The sequence below is a fragment of the Nelumbo lutea genome, chromosome 3 (genome assembly GCF_056320005.1).
Source record: "Nelumbo lutea isolate HS-2025 chromosome 3, American lotus-T2T, whole genome shotgun sequence".
NCBI lineage: Eukaryota > Viridiplantae > Streptophyta > Magnoliopsida > Proteales > Nelumbonaceae > Nelumbo > Nelumbo lutea.
Genome location: NC_142686.1, coordinates 30,341,841 through 30,361,809, shown reverse-complemented (window position 1 = coordinate 30,361,809; position 19,969 = coordinate 30,341,841). Strand labels below are relative to the sequence as shown.

Genomic DNA, 19,969 nt, shown 5'->3' with positions numbered 1-19,969 from the left:
CACGCGACACGTGGAAGCAACTGAGAGTGACCTGGCAGAAGCGCCAGCTCGGCACGGCAGCAGGCCCCCAAACCCGAGCTCCGAACTAAAAAGTCTCGAGCTCCCTCGAGGAACCTATGACCCGAGCTTCGAACTAAAGAGTCTCGAGCTCCCTCGAGGAACCTACGACCCGAGCTCCCCAAGGAGGAACCCGAGCTCTCCTTTCGAGGTCCTGAGCCTTGCAAGGAGCACAAAAGGCAAAAGACTCGAATTGCCCACCCAGGGGCAGTTCAGGCCATACTTCTGTCCGAACTCAAGACTACGCCTCGCACACCACTTCGGCCTCAAGCCGCCTGGCTGAACAATCGTACCGGACGCCCAGGAGACTGTACACGGAGACGGCGCACCTGACTGTTTAGGGGACTAACACATGACAACCGCCATCCAACGGCCACCTGCCACCGTCATCCCAGACGGACAGAGGCAGCCCTGGCGACTAGCAGTGGAGGCTATGACACCCAAGCTAACAGTTGGCTGAAGAGATGACACCCGAACTGGTAGAGGAAGTGACTCGATTTGGCAGAAGAGATGACACCCAAACTGGCAGAGGAAGTGACTCGATCTGGCAGAGGTAATGATGCCCGAGCTGGCAAAGGCATGGAAGTGAGTACACAGGGTGATTATAAAGGGCCCCCATCTCACAAAAAAGGGGGTATGTGATTCTTGCGCTTTCTGGTATTAGAATTCCTCATTTCCCTTGTCTTCTGAAAAACACTAACTTGAGCTTCAGAGTGTCTCAACCGGGTTCCTCCCTGGAAATCTCCATTTTCTTCCCTATTTTAGGCACCTCCGATCTCGTCAGAAGCAAGGTAACCGACAGCTAAGACAGACCGAATCGCGCATCATCACTATACATATTTTTAATATTATATAATATAGTATTTATATTATATATTTGTGTATTTATTTATAATATATTGTAAATATACAAAACCAAAGAACTTAACTAGTCAAAACCCAGACTGATTAACCGATTGGTTTTAATTTGGTTTCGATTAACAATTTTTCAAAACCAGTGGTATTGGTTTAGTTTCAAAAATTAAGCAACTGCATGAGCACCCCTAATTAGACCAACTAGACATAACGAGAAAAAATAATGACTAAGTTGGACTTAGATTGCCTTGTCTAATTAAGAATGTCATAAGGCCCCTTTCGCCTCAATTTCACTTAAGAAAGGCTATGCATTATTTAAAAAAAAAATTCAACAGTTTTGATAAACCCTTGGTATTCTGCAAAAGCCAAAAGCAAGACCAAGGGAGAGAAGATTGATTCCTGGATCCCTTTCACCACTAGCAGCGAGTCTGCACATACAATTATGTAACCTCTTGTCATCAGTTGGGCTGCCAGCTCAAGGCTCTACATCACCGCGTTAAGTTCCACCTCTTCCACCGAGCCAAACCACTTACAAACACCCCCTACAATACCACGACAAGAGAGATGGTTAGAAAGGTAGATAGCTCCGAAAGTGCCTATGTTGGGAGCTATTGTGCATCCATCCACAGAGATAACCATAAAGCTTCTATTGCCCTTGGCTTAACAAAGCCCTTACATTGCATTGCACAGGTCCCAATTACATACATTTATAAAAAACTTGTCTATAAATATACTACAAGCAATACAATTGTCCTGTGAATGAGAAAAATATTTGTCAAACTCTGATTTCACGCTAAGAAAATCAAACTGAAAGTTTTCCATTCAACTAAGTGGAACTCCCATGATTTGAGGTACAATGTTCTTGAACCGAGGTGGATTCCGATCCAGTTTTTAGTTCTGACAACTCCAAATACAGATAGAATGGAACGGTTTTCTGTAAAACTCATTGGACCATGAAGTAACGTCTGTAACATTCCAATTTCTTTCCATAAAATACAGAAATACAGAACTTATTATCGTCTCATTTAGTAATATAATAAGACAAAACCCTCCAATATAAACCAGATGAATTCAACCCAAGTTGTGAAGCCAATCAATTTATTGATTTGCAACATTTAATGAGTGAAATACTAGGCCTTTCTCCAAGGCTTTACAACTTTTATATTACTTTCTATAATGGATTAGTTTCATTCTTCCTGCATATGACCCCGCCAGGTTGGGTCGGTTCAGATATGAACAAGGACTAATAAGCTTGAATTCAGTGTCATCACATCCCATTACTAACATCATCCCCCAAGCCCTAGAAATTTAGGTGAGACTTGATGAACCATCACCATAAAAAGGAAGTATTGGTGAAAGGATTTACAAGTTCCAGTAGGGATTTCTATTACTAATCATCCATTTCTTTATCTTCAAATCCATTTGGTTGCACATAAAGTGAAGGAAAATGGGCAATTTCCGCAACCCACTTTCATATAGGATAGCTCCCCTTGATTCAAATCTCACCAATAGCCATATATATTACAAAACATTTGAGGTTCATTTTCCAAGTTAAGCCAAACACTAGGAAAATTATTTGTTTTCCCACAGTATCATTCTGAGGAAATTATTTATTTTACTTCTGCATGCAATCAAAATGAAAAAAGGGATGCCCCAAAATGTTTACATCTGTTGGATCCAAGTGGATCTTACCAAGAAGCTGTCAAATTCCGCATGAAATCTAATACATCTGAAGCATATTAACCTTTCTCAAGTACAAGTGTTACATAACTAGAAGAAATTTAAGGGTTATGGAAATTGTTGAAATTTATTTAATTTGCCCTTACCATTGTGTCATTATTATAATGCAATTAGAAACGGAGGAAATTCTAAAATATGTATATTTAATTCTGGGATGGAGAATGGCTCAATTTAACATCCTGGAGAGCTACAAGTTTTGCTTTCCCACCATACTCTTCTGGCAAGGTATCCTCCCCAATTTCCATTATAAAAGCTTTCCGCTCCTTTTCATTGGTGACAATGACAATCTGCCTCAACAGCAAAAAAGACGTTAGTTCTAGCAATATAATTTACTGATAAATGCAAAACCTATTAAATAGCTAGATTTAGGCCTCTTTTTAACTAGATCCTTCAGCAGAAATTTCCCTTAAGGGAGAGACCCACATTGTCTGTTGAGCTTGAATTTTTGGAATCATCACTGCCATATCTTCCTATTAATCCTTTATCATGGACTTAGGTCCTGTTCCAACACTACGCACAATAGAACCATTTCACTACAATTCTACATGGTATTTAAGCTCACACTGTAGTCTCCAAAATGTTTTCATTTCACTGTTATTAACATTCCGCAAATAATCCATTTTTGATGAATCTGTGATTAAGAATGGAAAGGAAAATAGAAATGAAATCATGAAAAAGTGAGATACTGGATTGACAGAATAAATTCAACGCATCAATTTCTATGATCACCTTCAATTTTGAAGTGAACCAAGACTACAAGAAAATTTAGAAAAAAAAAAAAAAAGATGTCCCAGTTGACACTATTGAACTCACAATGCTATGAGGTTACCTGGATGACAAACATAAAGATTTCCTGAACAGGTCACCACTAGGAATTCTGTAAATAACCTCTACAATTTCAGTCAGGTGATTGGGTGATGCAGCCAACTCAAACAGATCATCAGATAGGTGATGCTTTGAAGTAGCATTTAGCTTATTCTAAGTCAATGTCAATTTTATGCCCCACTATGCATCAAACATCTCTAATAATACAAGTCGATAAAGTTTCAAAATTTTAATCTAAAAATACCTAAAGAAAGGAGCTTTGGTGTTCCACATGAGTCATGTTTTTTCGATCAGCAACTTCTTGTATGGAATATGAAAAAAAAAAAAGTTCTTTTAGGCTGAACTTTGCCAAATGACTAGTGGGTTAGTTGGGAAGACCCTTTTTGCATGTTCATGGAAGTTTTTTATGGTACCCTATATATCTAATTTATTTGTTTTTCAAAAGAAAACGTACCTTTTCAAGTGTTGCCTTCTCTAGGAAGCAAGAAACCATCCTCCAAATACTGACAAAGAACCAGGGCATACTTAAAAGGAACAACTTTGCCAACCGTTCTGGATAGTAAGACTGCATGAAGTAAGAACACATAACAATATTATTATAATTGCCTGTTAGTCCTATAACTTCCCCACTCTATGGAATTGGTTAAGAACAGTGTCTTTATACCTGGACTGGAGTTTAACCAAAACAGCAAGATGACTTTCTCCCATAATTTCAGTAGGTCAACAGGGTTAGCCCATTGATATAAAGCAAAATAAAAAAAAAAAAAAGGGATATTTAATGGGTAGTGATTTGTGAACATCCTCCTATTGAAAGTGGGGAAAACTCTTGGTGGAAAGACAAAAGATAACCTAATATTATATTAACAAGAATGAACTTGCCTTTTTCAAAGAATATTTTCAACTAATGATGAACAATCCCATTCATCAAAAGTAGAGTATCCCTACATCACCATCTTATCTGATATAGTTCAGTAGTTACTTTAACCCAGTGGTGTGAACAGTTCATAGTTTCCAAGGTCTATTTGGATTTGAATATTGGCACAAATCCAATAACCGTAGCTGTACAGGGGGAGGGGGAACTTGCTCTATACAATCTAAATTTTAAATCACAAATCCCACTGAATCAGCCAATCAAAACATGGTCATGTCATCCAGCGGGAGATCCCAAAACATAGAAATTGAAATCTGCACCCATTATAGTTGGATTTTGTATTAATTGGACAGGAGAGTATTAATTGTCCAGAACAGAACTCTATGCTACTTATTTTCTTCTCTGGAAATTTGGAAAACTTAGCGGCAATCATTTCTCTCCAAATGTTCTTAATGCTTGAAAATAAAAACTCATGATGTAAAACAAATTCACTGAAGAGATGTTAATGAAAAGCAAATGGAGTCCTTCAAGATTTTGAAACAGGATTTGACTAGAGATTATGTTATATAAAGAATATATGCATCAAAACCCTATGGATAATTTGAAATGATTCCTTTCAACCTGTTGAAAAAAAACTAAAAAATTCTACTCGATAATTTACAACAACTACTATTTCCATTAAATTATTAGAAAATATGAACTTACCTGCAAAAACTGAAATCCAGTAATTAAAGCACGAGCATCAATGTTTTTAACTGTAATTTGTTGCAAATCAAGAATCCCGATTAATTTCTCATTCCCTATTTCTCTTCCTCTGATAGAACTGAAAATGGAAGACAAACCAACATCAAGAAAACCACTTTTTCCTAAAGGAAGAAAAAGATAACCACGTTTATACAAGGAATGAATGGAAGTATATAATACAGACAGGCAACATGTATTCTGTTGAGACACAACAATGGATATTTTCCACCATAAATTCTTTTTAGCACCATGGCGGATTGACATGTCAAAATTCAAATATGCTCTCCAATAACTAGGCCATATTATCTGGCTCTTCTGTTCAAGGTTTCCATGAGTTTCCCCATTAGGCTCCACTTGTTTCATAGTAATTAGACAGAAAATTTTTCAAACTGTTTATGCTTCCACTTCTTTTATGGACAAAACTTTGTTTTCTGCCCTTCTTAGATGGAAACAAACACATCCTTATTTTTTTAAAATTTGAGAAAAAAAATGGTAATTTGGGCTTTCTTATTAGGGAGTTCATATCTTTCAAGGCTACATTTCATTGAGTCAAAACGGTATTAAGTTCAAAATGGTAGGAAGTAAAAACCCCAATATTTTAGAGTTGTTTTCTGTAGCTTTCTATTGTTTCTAGAGTTCATAGGTTGGATAATATACTCACAGTAGTAAGCATCATCAAGATTTCAATGTTGTTGAAATCTAAAGACATACACTTTAAGTATCACAGCATAAATGTTAATTTATTTATGTAATATTAAAAAATTAGGGGCCTTAAAGACAGAGAGACCTGTATATTTCAAGATGTAAGTGCACCAACAACAAGCTGCCAAGGGCGTTTAATAAAAGGTGTGGTGCTTTTCAAATTCTATAACACTATTTTTATCATAGTTGTCAAGGCGACACCTAGGCGACAAGGCACCCTTGGAGGCTTGCCTCGCCTAATTGCCAAGCAGTTTTCTATAGTGTGTTAGACAAAACTTTTATATTCTTAATTTCTTGAGGATATAATTTTAAAATAGACATTTTTAAACTAAAATATTCATTTTGTGTGTTTATATACTACTTTCATTTTATTATTTTCTTATTTGTTAGGGTTTAATCAACACAAACATTCCTAAATGCTGTATTGAACCCTGAAAGACTTCAAAACCTGAACCAATAAGTCAGGAAGAATTTAAAATGTTGCCTAACCAACAAATTTACTTCCTTTTCTTTACTAATGTTGTTTGTCTATACTATATACCAATTTTCTTCTTCCACCTTTTCTTTTCTTCTTTTCCTATAACAGAAATAGGGGTTCAGCCCTTATATTTTTTTGAAATTTCTTTTCTTTCTTCTTTTTTTCTCATGAATATGTTGGAATATGTTGATTTTCTGTACTTTAACATGAATTTTATACTTTTCTCATGAAAATTATGGATAATTATTAAGGAAATATGATTATGGAACCTAGGAAACTACCCTAGGATACATATTTTTACTTGAAAAAATCCATCGCCTAGGCGGGCGCCTAGGCGACTAGGCGACAAGGTACCCCCCTGGCACCTAGCCTCGCCTTGGTGCCTTGAAAACTATGATTTTTATTTATATACTGAAGAGTCTACAGTCCTAGTTCCCAATAAAAGCTTGTGATCATGTTAGTAATAGTTACTGATGATGTGGGTTTTGGCAGCTCCCTACTGGATGGCAACTCAGACACCACACTAGACAATTCCTAGCTGGAAGGTGGCTCGGATGCCTAGCTGAACAGTTCCTAGCTAGAAGGTGGCTCGAATGCCTAGCTGAACGGTTCCTAGCTAGAAGGTGGCTCGGATGCCTAGCTGAACAGTTCCTAGCTAGAAGGTGGCTCGGATGCCTAGCTGAACGGTTCCTACCTAGAAGGTGGCCCTGATGCCTGGCTGAACAGTTCCTAGCTGAAGGTGGCTCGGATGCCTAGCTGAATGGTTCCTACCTGGAAGGTGAACCTAATGCCTAGCTGAACAGTGACGAGCCGTATAGTTAACTAGGGTGACTTGCAAGGAAACAGTGCCAGAGTGCCCAGGTTTCTTTACCCAGGGTGGGCACTCCGATGCTTAAGTCAGTGAATGCAAAGATTTTTAGAGCGCTAAAATGCTAGAGAGCTAGAGAGCTGTGAGAGCTAAATTGAGCATACCTCCTGAGGTTGGGGGTAAGGCCCTTATATAGGCACTGTTTGGCATGGGCTTCACGCACCACGTCCGAGATCTCTGGGTGATGTGCCTAACCGGTCCTAAGTCCTCAAAGGTGGTTGTGCACGTAGGCCAGTCTTTGCGCTTTATTCGATTTCCTCCGAAACATTCGGTGTGGGAGCCAACCTCCGAGAGACCCGGGAGTGATGGGATGCATGCAGAATTGGTCGGCGAGCACATCTCGTAGGTTGCCACCTGGACCTTAATCAGGTCAGCAAGCCCTCGAGGGAGGTCGCTCCTCACGTCGAGGTCACTTTGGCCAGTACTGACGATGTACCACAGGTCGGCCCTGGACAAGGTGCTACTAGCCACCCTGAATTGTGGACGAGGTCACCTGCTAGGTTTCCACCAGGTCGGCGGAGGCAGGTCGCCAGGTCGGCAACGGATAGTCGCCATGTTAGTGGAGGTAGGTTGCCAGCTGGGACTCCACCATTTTGGCTAAGGCAAGTCATCGCCTAGGTGGTGCCGAGGTGTCATCCAACCGTTCTGAGATAGATGTAGATCAGTCCTCTAAATCTAATGTAAACTTGGGAAAATTAGAGAGAAAAGAGGAGGAAAAGAAGAGAACAACAGTACAAGAGAAGGAAGATGGAGAAAGAGGAGGAAGAAGAAGAGTTCAAATATCTCTTCCCTCCCTTCTCTAATCCTTTTACTAAACTTCAATCTTAACATAATTACAAGTATACCCTTAAGTGGGCGGCCAACTAGGCAGTAACATAAAGAGAACGAGAAAAAGAAATAAAAGGTCCATTAGCTAACAAATAAATAAAACATACTACAAGAAAAGATACTAGGGCCCATTCAACCTAGTCTCTTTACACTCCCCCTCAAGCTGAGCATAGATGTCAATCATGCCCAACTTGCTTATATAGTGTGTCAGCTTCCCTCTCAGAACTCCCTTGGTCAAAATATCAACCAGTTGCTCTTCTGAGGTGATGAATGGCAAACAAACTTCTCTTGAGGAAACTCTTTCCCATATAAAATGTCTATCAACCTCAATGTGCTTAATTCTACCATGTTGAACAGGATTATGTGCAATATTGATAGCTGCTTGGTTGTCACAGTAGAGCATCATTGGCTTCTCATAGTCAACTCCCAATTCTTTTAAAAGGGATCGTAGCCACAGTGATTCTGACGCACCATGTGCCATAGCCCTATATTCGGCTTTAGTAGAGGATCTGGCAACTACAGACTGTTTCTTACTCCTCTATGAAACAATATTCCCTACCACCAAAGCACAATAACCTGAGGTGGATCTCCTATCATCAATACATCATGCCCGATCAGCATCAGTGTATGCTTCCAGCTTCATGTGTCCATGTTTGGCAAATAGAATACCTTTCCCTGGAGTACCTTTCAAGTAACACAGAACTCTTTCTGCAACAGCTAAATGAGTATCTCTAGGAGAATGCATAAATTGACTGATAACACTCCTTGATCTCAAATTCAGAGTTAAGAAATCTTTTGAGTTTACTGACATCTTGGGTGTCATTACCCGTGACTACAATATCATCAGCATAGACTATCAAAAAGGTCACCAGAGAGCCCTTCTTTTCAAGAACAAGGTATGATTCGATTGAGTTTGTGTGTAACCAAATGAGACGAGTAGCTTTGAACCTCTCAAACCAAGCCCGAGGAGACTGTTTGAGACTGTAAATAGATTTCTGTAGTTTACACACGTTCCCCTACATTTCCTTTCCATACACCCCCGGTGGCAAAAACATATAGATCGCCATTCAAGAAGGCGTTTTTAACATCAAACTGGTGGAGAGGCCAATCAAAAGTAGCAGCCAGAGATAACAAAACCCAGACTGAGGTCATCTTAACCACAGGAGCAAATGTCTCAAGATAGTCAATACCATACATCTAAGTGTAGCATTTAGCAACCAACCTGGCCTTAAACCTCTCAACAGAGCCATCAGAGTGATATTTAATGTCAAATACCCATTTACAACCCATTGGTTCCTAAGTCAACAATATCCCAGGTATGGCTCTTATGCAAAGCATCCAGTTCAGCCATCATAGCATCCTTCCATTCAGGTGTAGATAAGGCTTCTGGTACAGACCTGGGTATCACATGGGAAGAAACAGAAGCAAGAAGAGTGTACGTAGGAGATAGAAGGCTATAAGATAGGTGTTTGGAGATACAATGGGTTGTACACTTCCACTTGCCCTTGCGAAGAGCAATAGGAAGGCAAGAGGCTCTTCTATAGGAGTGGAAACAACTTGTCCACGTTTGAATATGTGCCTTTGGTACCACCTTTGAAGAATAGGATGAGGAGGAATTACAAGAGGATGAGATGGAGGAGGAGGAGGAGGAATAGGAGTATTGGAGGTAGGCCTAGCGGGAGAAGTAGACACCTCATGAGATGACTCAAAAGGAACAGGAACAGGAATTGTTGGAGACATAGCAAAGGGATCCTCAGATTTCTCCCCCTCAGGAGGAATACTAAAGAAAGGAGTAGACTCAGCAAATGTGACATCACGAGATACAAAACGAGTGCCATTAACTAGATCAAAATAGCAATATCCCTTCTGTGTGGGGGCATATCCCAGAAAAACACATTTACGAGCCTTAGGTTCAAATTTGTGCCTTTGATGGCTGTGAACATGCACATAGCAAGTGCACCCAAAAACACGGAGAGAAAGAGAGAAGAGATCCTCATCTAGAAAGAGAAGGCTAAAGGGGGTTTTGAAGCCAAGAACCTGGGAAGGCATACGGCTAATAAAAAAGGTAGCAGTAAGGACAACATCTCCCCAAAACTTTATAGGAACATTGGATGCAAAAAGGAGGGATCTGGCAACTTCAACCACATGTCGGTTCTTCCTTTCCGCAACTCTATTCTGTTGTTAAGTGTAGAAACATGAACTTTGATGAATAACCCCAAAAGTTTCAAGATAGGCTGAGAGAGTTTTTTCAAAATACTCCTTAGCATTATCGGAACGGAATATTTTGATCCGAGTGTTAAATTGGGTAAGAATGAGATCATGAAATTTTTGCACAATAGTTGGTAATTCATCCTTGGATTTTGTGAGATTAATCCAAGTTTAACGAGAGCGATCATCAATAAAAAGGATAAAGTACCTGTAACCCCCCATATTAGGCAAATGATATGGCCCCCACACATCAAAGTGAAAAATATGAAAAGGAGAAATAGATCTTTTATTGTTTACTGAATAAGATTGTCTGCAATGCTTTGCCAGTTCACACGACTCACAATGAAGACTTGATAAAAACACTCCCTTAAACATATCTGGAAATAAATGACTCAAAGCAGAAAAAGACAAATGACCAAACCGAAAGTGACATAACATGGCTTTGTCAACAGACTCTAACAAGACTGACTCCAAAGCAACTCCATGAGGTGGTCCAAGAGCACTATCAGGTGTGTCCAGCAAATATATTTTGTTCGCCTCATGGCCACTCCCAATCATCCTCTGAGACTATAGGTCCTGAAAAACACAATGAGTGGGAAAGAAGGTTATGCTACAGTTCGTGGATTTAGTCAAGCTACTAACAGATAAAAGATTTGTATTAAGTTTAGGGACATGAAGGACAAAGGATAAATAAAGGGTGTCAGAGGTTTTTATATCCCCTTTGCCAGAAATGGGAGCAAGGGACCCATCAACAAGGGATATTTTCTCTTTACTAGAGAGAAGGTGGTATGAACAGAAAATGTTAGACAAGCTGGTCATATGGTCCGATGCACCAAAATCAATGATCCAAGGGATTTCATGATTACCTGAAACTGAAGCATGGTTTGTAGAAGCACGAATACCTAAGTGAGATGTAGAAACAGTAGCCTCCAAGTGACTTAACTGCCTACCATACTTTTCAAAATCTGCCTTCATTGCTGCCAACTATTCAATGGTGGACTTCTCTTCACTCTCCTTACTTCCTCCTTCCGGTATTGTGGCAACATTAGCTGTCTTCGGCTTTCCTGTCTGACTGCCCTTCTTAAAATTGTTGTTATTCTTAAACCGGTCAAGAAGAAGATCAGGATGAAGCTTCCAACAAGTGTCCTTCGTATGCCTCGGTTTCTTGCAATATTCACATACCTGCTCCTTATTCTCAGTTGGACCCTTCGGCTTTATTCCCGCATCTGCAAAGTGTTCCATAGGTGGACTCTGTAACTTAACCCACCGCCTACTCTCCTCACTGCTCACCATAGCATATGCCTAGGCAGAGTAACATCATCTTTGGCTAGAATATTATGCCTAATGATGTCAAACTCAGGGTTGAGTCCAGTAAGAAATTCAAACACCTTGTTTCTTTCCACCAACTTCCTAAACATTTCTGAATCATTCTTAGTCTCCCATGCAACTTTCTCCAAAACATCAATTTCCTACAATAAGGGTTTCAATATAGAATAGTAGATTGCTACACTCTTCTCCCCCTGTCTTAGGTTCTTCACATCACTTTTCAGCTTGTAGACTCTAGCCACATTCAACTTATGTGAATAAGTTTCAGTAACACTGTCCCAGATCTCCTTGGTAGAGGACATCCAAAGATAGTGCTGACTTATATGAAGCTGCATAGAGTTGACTAACCATCTTATAACAGTATAGTTCTCCTACATCCATTTCTCATATTCAGGGTCCGTCTCTTTGGGTTTCACTTTACTTCCTGTGAGGTACCCTAATTTTCCTCTACTATAGACATAAATCATTATAGACTGTGCCCAAGCAAGATAATTTGTCCCATCTAGCTTGATTGTGGTCACACTAGTCAAAACAGAATCTACCAAGCCAAGCCCAGAAACCAGCACCTGCTTGAACTCACTTCCATATTGCTCCATTAATCAAACAAAAATCAAAAAACCAGAAATTTGGTCCTTACAAACTTATTTGAAGTCAAACCAGTACCCAGATGCTTGAAAACTAGGGTTTCACTGCATCTAGTTGTTGGAGAGAAAGAGAGAAGATGCAGTCGTTTCTACCAGAGCTTCTCGATCTCTTCCAAACCTGAACCACCCTCTTTTAGAAGTCAAAAGACCCCTCCCAAGAATAGAGCGCCACCCCAAAGCTTCACTTTTACTTGTAACTTCGAAAATCTCTAGTCGGCTAGGGTTTTGGGCAGAAACAGTACAACACCACTTCTTGGCAATATCCGACCAGATTTACACTCTCCAAACCCTCTACCAATTAGGCCAAAGATCATCTGAACTATAGAGAACCTATCTCTCCATACACTCTCTTAATCGAAGGGTGTATGGGAAAAGAGAAAGAAGAAAATAAGGAAGAAAGAAACCTGCTCTAATACCAAGATGTAAATCAGTCCTCTAAATCTGATGTAAAATTGGGAAAAATTAGAGAGAAAAGAGGAAGAAAAGAAGAGAGCAGCAGTACAAGAGAAGGAAGATGGAGAAAAGAGGAGGAAGAAGAAGAAGAGTCTGAATATCTCTTCCCTCCCTTCTCTAATCCTTTTACTAAACTTCAATCTTAACATAATTACAAGTATACCCTTAAGTGGGCAGCCAGGTAGGCAGTAACATAAAGAGAACTAGCAAAAGAAATAACAAGCCCATTAAGATAGGCCCATTATCTAACAAATAAATAAAACATACTACAAGAAAAGATACTAGGGCCCATTCAGCCCAGTCTCTTTACAAAGATGCCATGTGTCATGATGTCAATGGAGAGCCAAATCTGCCCTCATCAGTTACCAATGAGAAATGACAGCTTTGAGTTTCTTCTTGGCCTTTTTTCTCATCTTTATGAGACTCGTAGTTAGGATACCTTTACAATTAAAACATGAAACTTGGGAGTTATGCACTCTCTATCCCTGTCCAACCCCTCCTAAGTATTTATATTAAATCATAATGATGAGATAAAAGACAAATCTGCCTCTCATTAGGAGGCAGCAAGACAAAAGAAAATAAGGCCCAATAACTTAAGCTCACACACCCAATAAAGAAAAGAAAAATAAAAAGATAAACACATAGACAACCCATCCCATTACATCACTTCGTCTCAAGCTGAGCATAGATGTCAATCAGCCCAACTTGCCTAACAACTCAAGAAATTTAGCCTTAGATATCCCTTTTGTATATACATCAACCAGCTGTCTTCTTGAGGGTGTGCAAGACAAAAAAAAATCAGTAGAAACTATTCTTTCCCTCACAAAGTGTCGTTTTATCTTAATATGTTTGGTTTTGATATGTACTAGATTCTTTGCTATGTTAATAGCATCTAGGTTATCATAGTACAACCTAAGAGAGCTTGTAAACTCCATTCCCAACTCCTTAGTTAAATATAAAGCCATAATAACTCAACCAATCCATGAGCCATGGCTCTGTATTCTATCTCAACGGTCAACACTTGGCCTAGCCACAACTAACTTTTTCTTACTTTTCTAAGTGACAAGATTCCCACCAACAAAAGTACAACAACTGCTCATAGATTTCCTGTCTCCCATAGAATCTTCCCAATCTATATCTAAGTATGCCTCAATTTCAAGCTTACCATGCTTCTTAAAAATAGACCTTTTTCTAAACAGGTCTTCAAGTATCTGAGAATTCTCATAACAACTTTCATATGAGGTGTTGGGATGCACGTGTGATTGTATAAAAAGAGTCCCACATTGGAAATGAATGAAAGATACAAGGGACTTGTATACAAGGATTGGCCTACAACCAAATAGCTTAATCTTTTGGGTTAAAGGTGGTGTCCAACTCTTGTGTGTAAGTCCTACCTCCTATGTACATGTACATGAGCTCTCCAATTTTGTCTACTCCCCTTGGTGCAACAAGTGGTCAAAGCCGAAGGTTCAGTTGGATGCAAGTATTGACAGATGCACACGATGACTGCCATGGCTTTGCCTTGTTCCCCATCATCAAGTAATTGGCAGGAGTGGTTGATCTCACCATGGTGACTCCGCCCATGGTGGACATGCTTCCATAGTTGAGCAGTTGGTGATTCCCATGGCTTGACCCACCCATGGATGACTCTACCTTTCGCACCTAGCAGCTAAGTGAAGGCTCCCTATAATTGTGAGCAAAGGGTTCTTAGTTGGGAGATTGTCATGTGAGGGGAGATTGTTGGGATGCACATGTGAGCATATAAAGAGAGAGTCCCACATTGGAAAGAAATGAAGGATACAAGGGAGTTATATACAAAGATTGACCCATAACCTAATGTTTTACTATATATACCTATTTACACCCTACCATACTCTTCCCCTTTGGTAGATCTACTAACTCCCATGTTTTGGCCTAGACCTTGTGTACAAGGGTGGAACCAAGTATAAAGTTGGGGATCCTTGGTCCCCCCAAACATTTTCTTAAAACCAGACCTTTGTATGGTAATACAATAATAAAGTGGGTCCTAGCTAGCCACCCCCCCCCCCAAAAAAAAAAAAACAATAAAACAAATAAAACAAAACAAAAAGGTCCCATTAAAATGTTAAAGGAGTATTCTCTAATGGCCCTCCACTTAACTCTCAAAATTATAAAAAAAAGACATTGTTTATTTTTCTTTTATAAAAACCTCATAATAGAACCAAAACCTCCTACCCTATTTCTCTCCAAGCCCTATCATAGGAAAAATAAGTCAATTACATTGAGAATTAAGTGGTACTTATGGGATTTGGGAGTTGCCACAAAGCCTATAACCAACAGATATACTTAACATAATTTTTTTATTACCATAAACCAGAAAAATATATAACTTGCCCCTCCAAGATAAAATTGTTGGCTCTGCCACTGCTTGTGTAATAGGGTCGATTATTTCAGGTCTGTTAGTACAACATGAAACATTGATAGCCCTGCTAGTCCAATGAACTATTGATCCACAACTCTCCAATTCTACTGATATGCTAATAACTTCTCAATTGGCTAGAATGGTAGCTCCTAATTTCCTTGAAATTTAACTATAACATAATTAAGAAGCAAAGGTATTAGGTTTCTATATCTCGTCCATATATCCTATGACACAACAATACAAGATTTATGTATCTCATCTATATTTTCTATGAACAATAACTCTAGTTAGAAACTTGAAACAATAGAAGGGAAGAATTAAAACCATCCCAGAAGGAAACGTGGCACAATCACAAACTTCATATTCCAACATAATCAGCATATATATTGGCCCAATGTTGATTATATATTTCCACATAATCTGTGTTTGGTCTACTTGTCTAGTGAGTTAGTAGCAAACCTACATTTGGAAATAATTGCATATGTAATAGGTGTTTAGGCTCTATTTACAGTGCAAATCATAACTCGATAAAAATTTTGCACCAGGTTCAGTTTTGCATCTATTTGTTTGTAATTATGGCTCGGTTTGGAAAGAATACAAATACAAATATGTACAGTGAAAAACCTTGTATTTTGTATGTATTTGCACTGTACAATGTACATATTTGTATTTGTACTACTACTTCCAAACTGAGCCTATGTTTTTTCTCTCCTATCTGAAACAAAATTTGTATCTTTTGCTTCATTTGTACTCATTAGTAGTACAAATTTTGCATCTCAAAAACTGATGCAAAAATTGCACCACCTTCCTCCCATGATCCATGGGAATGCATCATCTTGCATCCTACCTCACTCCCAAACAAATAACCAACCCCCCTCCCACCTCCATTCTCTGATAGGACTGCACCATTTTACTACTCACAAACGAAAAGAAAGTCAAATCTGAAGCAAAAGTAAACTACAATTTACACCATTGCACTTATACCAATGCAAAAGAAATTTCCACCGCAAAAAAACTAAACCTTTTACAAGTTTGTATCTAGTAGATATAGTTTCAATGTTTCATACCTTGCAATAGTTTTGTCAAGCAAGTGTACCACGAATCCTGCACGATAGTAGAGAATATAATTAGTGTAATATTTGATTACTAGCTTCTTCTATGGCAAAGCTGCCAAAGTAGTTTTCTTTACGAGTATTCTGTTTTCTCTAGCAAATCGCTTTTATTAAAAAAGTCGGGTCATTTATTACAGAGCGGATCTCCTCCTCATATATGGCGCCTCACAACGATCTCACAGGCACATTCCACCGTACCTCCCGTACTTATTATACGTTATTATTTATAGGAGATATTCTCAATGCACGATGGGATGTGTCTGTGAGGCCCATATGTGAGGAGCAGACCCCGGCTCCCCTGTGTGAGGATTATCAAAGAAGTCTAAAAATCTAATGGCCATGGAAGAGTAGACATGTGAGCGTCCATGAAATCAGGGAAGAAAGGAAAAAAAAAAAAAGGTTTCTAATAGAAGGGCAACTTTTTGCACTGCATATCAATAAAAAGTTATAAAGTAACTAAAATAAGATAACTTTTGGAGAAAAAAAGGGCATTCGCACCGTCCATCGTCCTCCTCTTCCTAGCCATTTCAACGGGTAAACGACAGTCCGTATTGGCTTCATTCCCTGCAAACCCAGCATCTATACCGTCGTCTCCAGACGCCAGACTGGTGTTGCCTGCATTTCTACTACTACCTCCTCTGTTGTCGTCTCTAGACGCCAGACCGGTGTTGCCTGCGCTTCTACCACTGCCTCCTCTGTTACTATCACCCAGCTGGTGCTGATTATCGCCGATACCGATCATCTTGCTTTCCTATCGATCAGACGGCGTAGATAGAAAAAGGAACAAACGAACCTGCTCTTTGGTCTTGTCCACCCCGGCCATGGCTGAATCGGCAATGTTTGAGACGGTATCCCTCATGACTGGCATGAATACAGGCAGAAGAAGAGGAAGACGATGAAGCCAGCGCGGGCTGCCGTTTACCCGTTGAAATGACTGGCAGAGAAAGAGCAAGACGATGAACAGTTCGAATGCCCTTTTTTGATATTTTATAAAATTATTACTTTTTATTGATATTCTGGACAGAAAGTTGCCCTTATCTGCTAAAAATCCGAAAAAAAACTACTTGGACCCACCATGGAATGCTATGTGACCCAATCCAAACCGTCCAGCAAGTCACCTGCTGGTGGACGGTCTGGATCAAAACTCATGTAAAAACTAAAAACAACACAGAATAAATTAAATTAAGAGGACGACGACGAGGGAATTAACTGGTTAATACTCACTCTTGAGCTGGAGATGATCTTTGGAAGGTAAATGCTTGCTTGCTTTGATGATCAAGACCGGGTGTCCATCTTTAGATAGACCCTGCAAATAAATCTTTCGAGCATTCAACTCATCTGGTATATCAGATTCAGGGATGAAGCCCAGAGGAACGAATTCGGCTCTCCAATTCTGCCACTGGACGAACATCTTGGCTGCTTTTTCTGGGTCCATTCCCCTTGCAATCAAGAACCTCAAGAGTATTGGAGCTCCATAGTTCTGTGAAGAAATAATTGAAAATGATCAGAAGGTGTGACTTTACTGCTTGGAGAAGAAGCAGAGATGAGAGAGGTGGAGGTAAGAGACCTGGGTTGATGATCCAAGCTTCTCCACTGATTTCCTCATCTGGGAGACTGCAGTTTCTTGATGCTTCTCCATCCGGATTAGAGAGAAGGTTATGAATCAACTCGGAACGGGACCAGGGAAAGAGAGAGAGAGAGAGAGAGAGAGAGAGAGAGAGAGAGAGAGGGGATGAGGGCTCCTTTTGACTGTTCAAGGCAGAAAATAGAAGGTACAACAGAAATGAAGAGTGATTTAACAGCGACTAGTTTGAAAAGAAGTTTTTCTCGACTGTTAGCCATAGAAGTTTGTCATCGTGGCCGTGGTTAGGAGTCAGTAGAAGGTACGTCAAGGACATTACTGTATGGCTAGCATTTCCCTTTCCATTATTATTTTGGGATGACCCATCTCAGAATTCTTAATCTTGATGAATTTTGACCGTAGAATCTATGGATAATATACAGTTTTAGGAGGGTGCTAGAAGACTATAGGGGCTGTAATTTCGCAGTATGCTTCTTTCAGCCCAAAATTAGAATTTTTAAGTGGGATGGGTGCCAGCTCGAAATTGATACTAATTTACGAGTGAAAATTTTTGATATTTTGAATATTTATAGTTTTACAGTGAAAATTAAAAATCTGCATTCGACCTATCGTTGCTTCTCCGATGATTCTTTGGGTGGTTCACTCGTTTTAATATCGCTGGACCACTAGGCCTGGAGAATAACGCACAAACAATTAATTCCGATGATGAATTTTTTATTTTAAGAATCATTTTTTAAGTATGAGAGTTGTTAGATTTAATTCTTTTTTGGGGGGCTCAAAAATGATCATAAGAATAGCTAAAAATATTAGCTTCAAAAATGAATTATTTTTTACTCAAAACTCATTTTTCAAAATTCAAGTAATAATTTTCTTGATAGCCTTGTGCTCAACAGACCAGAAAAAACTTTCAATAAAAGAGAAGAAAATTATTACATGTATAATAACATCCGACGAGTAGCTGATAACGACTCAAACGGAATCCGGATCTGCTCCTCACACCGTCCTCACAAGAGCTGGTTGCGCCACGCATCTCTGGGTTCGTGTGGGAGCAAAACACGAGCGGAGGGGGAGCATGCGTCTTTAACTGTAGTAATCATATTCACCCCCGCATCTGCTCTGTTCAGGTAAAGGCTGAAGCCCTCCCTCCCTCCACCGGTTGCAATCACATTCACCCCCGCATCTCCTGTCCAAATCTCTCACCCCTGTTATTTTCTCTTCACGAAACCTTTTTTCTTCAGGTCAGGACCCAAACCTCTCATCTCTCCGGCAGGAATTAGTCTCACCGGCGAGAATAGACACCAAGGAATTGATTCCGACGAATCAAATCTACGTAAATCTCTCCCAAAATCCTAAGAATAAAAGGCTGTTGGCAAATCTCTCTCATGTTGGGTTTTTTGGTTTTTCTCTTTTTCAACTACAGAGTACTCCCATTGACGGACTATTTCCAGATTCTCATCTCGCAGATGACCGCCGAAAATATGATTACAACCAGTGGAGAAGGGAGGGAGGACTTTAGTCTTGATATAAAGAAGTAGACACTTTATTACCCATCACCTTTCAAAGACGCAATACAGTGTCCTTCTCTTCGGTATTGCTTTATCGAGCTATTTCTCTCAGTTACTGGTATTGCTTTATCTCTCTATTTGTTGTAGGCGTTGTTGTTTGTGGGTTTGTGTTGTTTTTGACGGTAGTTGTTGGGTTTGGAAGAAAGGTTCGAAGGAGAATTGAAATATAAGATGCGAAGGAATTTAATAGAAGTCAGAGCAAAAAAAGAAGAAGAACGAATCAGGGACAATGTCTATCAGTGTTCTTAGAGATTATGAAAGCAGACAGGGATCAAGTACTATTTGAAGACCGAAGGTTTAGAAAAGGGAGAGACGAAGAAGGGTACGAATGTTTTGGGCGCCAAATGCAACCCTCCGCTCGTGTTTTGCTTTCGCACGAACGCGGGACACGTGGCGCAATCAGCCGATGTGAGGATGGTGTGAGGCGCCCCGGGATGCAATTCAACACAAGCCGACAGAATGAAAGGGCTCAGCTGGCTTCTCTCATTTGCTTTACTAATCAAAGTTAATATCTTCAAACCTTATCTTTTGCGTTGTTCAGTTATGGTGCATTTGGTTGCCGAGAAAGGATGAGATGAAATGGGATGGGTTGGGATGAGAAGGGAAATTTTATTTTCTCAATTCTGTCAATTGTGTTTGGTTGCTGAGACTAGTTATCCTACTAAATCTGTTTTCCGGTCTTTAATTACTGAGAAATTTTGCAGAATGGA

At 39.6% G+C, this 19,969-nt stretch overlaps 1 protein-coding gene and 1 long non-coding RNA gene across 7 annotated transcripts; one reads left to right on the top strand and one right to left on the bottom strand.

Annotated features, from left to right (window-relative positions):
* Window positions 1-1,217: 1,217 nt before the first annotated feature.
* LOC148863978 (sec14 cytosolic factor-like) lies at window positions 1,218-18,076 on the bottom strand. Of its 6 annotated transcripts, none has more exons than XM_088979506.1 (7): window positions 17,337-17,476; window positions 16,611-17,046; window positions 16,068-16,104; window positions 5,054-5,171; window positions 3,932-4,042; window positions 2,861-2,939; window positions 1,218-1,454 (listed from the first exon to the last, which is right to left on the bottom strand). In XM_088979506.1, exons 2-7 carry the CDS (start codon window positions 16,852-16,854, stop codon window positions 1,396-1,398), a joined length of 648 nt encoding a protein of 215 aa, XP_088835632.1. In that variant the 5' UTR covers window positions 16,855-17,046; window positions 17,337-17,476; the 3' UTR covers window positions 1,218-1,395. The 6 variants fall into 6 exon arrangements, with proteins under 6 accessions (XP_088835632.1, XP_088835635.1, XP_088835630.1 ...); XM_088979504.1 differs by lacking the exon at window positions 16,611-17,046 and adding an exon at window positions 17,680-18,073 and having other exon boundaries at window positions 1,227-1,454; window positions 17,337-17,592; XM_088979509.1 differs by lacking the exons at window positions 3,932-4,042; window positions 16,611-17,046 and adding an exon at window positions 17,680-18,073 and having other exon boundaries at window positions 1,221-1,454; window positions 17,337-17,592.
* On the top strand, window positions 17,877-19,960 carry LOC148863977 (uncharacterized). Its single transcript, XR_016110278.1, has 2 exons — window positions 17,877-17,995; window positions 19,115-19,960. It is a non-coding gene; the product is annotated as an uncharacterized LOC148863977 (long non-coding RNA).
* The last annotated feature ends 9 nt before the right edge of the window (window positions 19,961-19,969 follow it).

What these genes read in the sequence shown, in the direction of transcription:
- LOC148863978 (XM_088979503.1), bottom strand. Translation starts at nt 17,751, where the DNA reads ATGGAGAAGCATCAAGAAACTGCAGTCTCCCAGATGAGGAAATCAGTG. An exon ending in AGCTTGGATCATCAACCCAG is followed by an intron (nt 17,593 to 17,679) that starts GTCTCTTACCTC and finishes ATTTCTTCACAG; the next exon opens with AACTATGGAGCTCCAATACT. An exon ending in CTTGACAAAACTATTGCAAG is followed by an intron (nt 5,172 to 16,067) that starts GTATGAAACATT and finishes TTCCATTTTCAG; the next exon opens with TTCTATCAGAGGAAGAGAAA.